This window comes from Priapulus caudatus, unplaced genomic scaffold (assembly GCF_000485595.1).
Source record: "Priapulus caudatus unplaced genomic scaffold, Priapulus_caudatus-5.0.1 Scaffold68, whole genome shotgun sequence".
Classification (NCBI taxonomy): domain Eukaryota; kingdom Metazoa; phylum Priapulida; class Priapulimorpha; order Priapulimorphida; family Priapulidae; genus Priapulus; species Priapulus caudatus.
In genome coordinates, this window is record NW_014577129.1 from 123,856 (window position 1) to 126,722 (window position 2,867).

A 2,867-nucleotide genomic window follows, 5' to 3' on the forward strand; every position below is an offset into this window, starting at 1 on the left:
GCAGCAATGTCACGACCTTCACGACAAGGGTCGAGTCAAAGGTCGACAGCAGCAGCAAGGTCGCGACCTTCTCGACGAAGGTTGATTCAAAGGTCAATAGCAGCTGCGAGAAGACAAGCGAGGTCAAAGGTCAACAGCAGCTGCGAGAAGACAAGCGAGGTCGACATTTCGTGAGTGAAATGAAAGTTAAAAAGTTTCACAACTACAGTAGAAATCCGGACCGCCCGAGGACCGGACTTTTTGAAAACTCTCAAATTTAACTTGCTGCTCATTTTTAAACATGATTTCATTTTTGGTAGTGAAAAATTTACAAGTTTACAGTTTTGTCGTGTTGACTTTATTTTAATTTAAAACTGCTCGTTTTGATGAGCTGTATTTGCTCATGAATAAACTATCAAAATTTACCTGTTCACCTCTTCTATATTCCTCCTTAAATTTGAATTTTAAAAGTACTGCCCGAGAAAATCCGAAAATCCGGACCGACCCAATCCCTGAGCAGTCCGGATTTTTTGACATCTACTGTATTTACGTGAGACCAGTGAATGTGATGTGAAGCTTCACTATTGGAGAAAGCACCACGAACAGCAAACTTACGTGCAAGCTCTCCTGCAGCTATAATCGTATACAAGAACCATGTACTCACCTGTACAATGTGAGGCAAGCAGAGAGGCTCAGACAGCAATCGCTTGGCTCTAGGCAGAGGCCGAACAATGGCACCATCCGAATCCCTGCAAACCGAAAAAAGACGTGCCTCAGCTAACTAACTACCTTTAAAGTAATAAACTCCATATTAAGTAATTAACTACCCATTTAATAAATTTTTATCAAGATTTGTAGCATTTAACTTTCTAACATTACCGTCCCCAGTCAGTTCCACATAATGTACTAGGTTGTCAAAATAGTGCAACAGTGATCAACAATGTTTGTAATACATGATGGAGGTCATGGTTGTTGATGGAAATCAGTTAGCAAAAGTGGATTCTGGCACATAGTAATAATTTTCAAAAAATGTCTGAAATGGCATAACTATACAAACACAACTAATCCATGACAGTCACAGTATAAAGTATTAGCTAATATTATGATACATGTACGTACCAGGGCATTGAAATTCATATGTTTTGCACCGGCCCAGAGGGCTGGTAGAAGCAGTTTTTTGCGCCCTCACCATAATTTACCAGCCCTCTAAATTAATTTACCTCAAAAATAAAGATATAACGGTTTCCATCGACTCTGCTGTGCCTGCAAAAATGTAATTGATAGTGTCAGCCTCGCATAGTAGCTGATTGAACACACTATAATGCGGGATCGTGTGAATGATGTCCGAAGGTTTTCTGTCATTGTCATGTTTCACGCTTGCACATCGATTTCATTATTGTAAAATGTTGATAAGTAACTATAGAGTGATGTCCTTCAAGGTTAAACGTAAGTAGACATTTGCTCATTAATACTGTATAATAACAAGATGCCGCGAGCGACAGCGCTCATCTAACGTCTACTGCGGGTGACTCTGTGGTGAGTGGTGTGATCTATAAACGCTTTGTCCAAATGTTTCACATACACGCACGAAACAGTGGAATGCAACAGGATGGTATCAGGAACCTTCTGCAAAAGGTTCGTGGGATCGTTATGACAGTGCCACGAGATGGCGCGGCTACTTAAGTGTCGTTCAGATTTCAGATGAAGCTCAGTCATAACGTATAGCAACAACTTTCAAGACAGAAAGGTAAGCACTCATCATTTCCTACGCAAGCCTACAGGCTGCAAATTGCAAATAGAGAGCTGCACTGTAAGCCAATTACGCAGGCAAAACCTGCCACTCAACACATGCACTGGCAAGCAGGCCACTCGCAGTGGCATACGTTACATGTGAACATTACTGACAGTACAGACATGACATAGAAATTATACGATAGTTAAGGAACATACACCTTCTTTAACCAAATGTTAGCTTTTGAAATTCCACTGTGACATTGGTAGCCTCATACAATTCCAGCGCATGTATAGGCTTCTATCAGCAACCCGCAGTCAAATTCTTCTAATAACAGGACAGTCAACAAATCAAGTTTAACCCTTCCTCTTGAGGGTCAAAGGTTATACCGACACTTATCTTGCATGTCAGCGAAGAAGACATTTCCATGTCCTTGTCAATTTAAAGCCATAAAAAATGCTAGGTCACGCTAGAAACAACAAAAAGTTTTTCAACTCGCTCGTCAGACCATGCCTAAAAATAGTCTAAAAACTGCCTGCCATTGACCTCTTTATACCGTTGACTCCAAGATTTCGGCACAGGATGGCTTTTTGTCACCATAGATGCTATATCAACCGACTATCACGAGGTCCTAGGTCGAGCCGTTAGATTTGTCCGCATTCTGCATTTCCTCCGTATACCTTAAGGTTAAGGAGTGGCATGTTCCCCTTACTTTTACCTACTCTTGACCTTGTGACCTTTGCCCAGCTTCGACATCCAACTCGTTCGGATTACCCCCCCACGTCCCGAATACGTGACCGTACGTCGAGCGTTAAGATTTGTGCCAACTGTGACGCACGGACGGACGCACGACGCACGGACGATCATCGCATTCTACCCTGCATCTGACTATGTCAGATGAGCTAAAAATGTAGGTACTTGCTGGACACGCTGAAACACCTGCTCAGAGGGCCGGTGTTTTGACAAGTTACTGGCCGCGCCAATTAATTGCCGGCATTGCGTGCGCCGTTAATAATTTTCGCGCCCCTGAGTACATGCGTGGCTATAGCTCCATGCGACCCACTTTCACTATGCGGACCAACTAGGAAAGCGCAAGAACAAGACACTCATCTGCTGGGATAAGTACTCGCAGATGCGGATCATGCTGTCCGAATGA

The 2,867-nt window shown here is 42.9% G+C and overlaps 1 protein-coding gene across 1 annotated transcript in view; it reads right to left on the reverse strand.

Annotated features, from left to right (window-relative positions):
- Window positions 1-2,867, reverse strand: part of LOC106821300 (dnaJ homolog subfamily C member 13-like) — a 28,143-nt gene that overhangs the window by 17,923 nt on the left and 7,353 nt on the right. Inside the window, 2 exon segments of the mRNA XM_014826052.1 lie at window positions 120-140; window positions 644-728. Coding sequence (XP_014681538.1) covers window positions 120-140; window positions 644-728 — 106 coding nt within the window.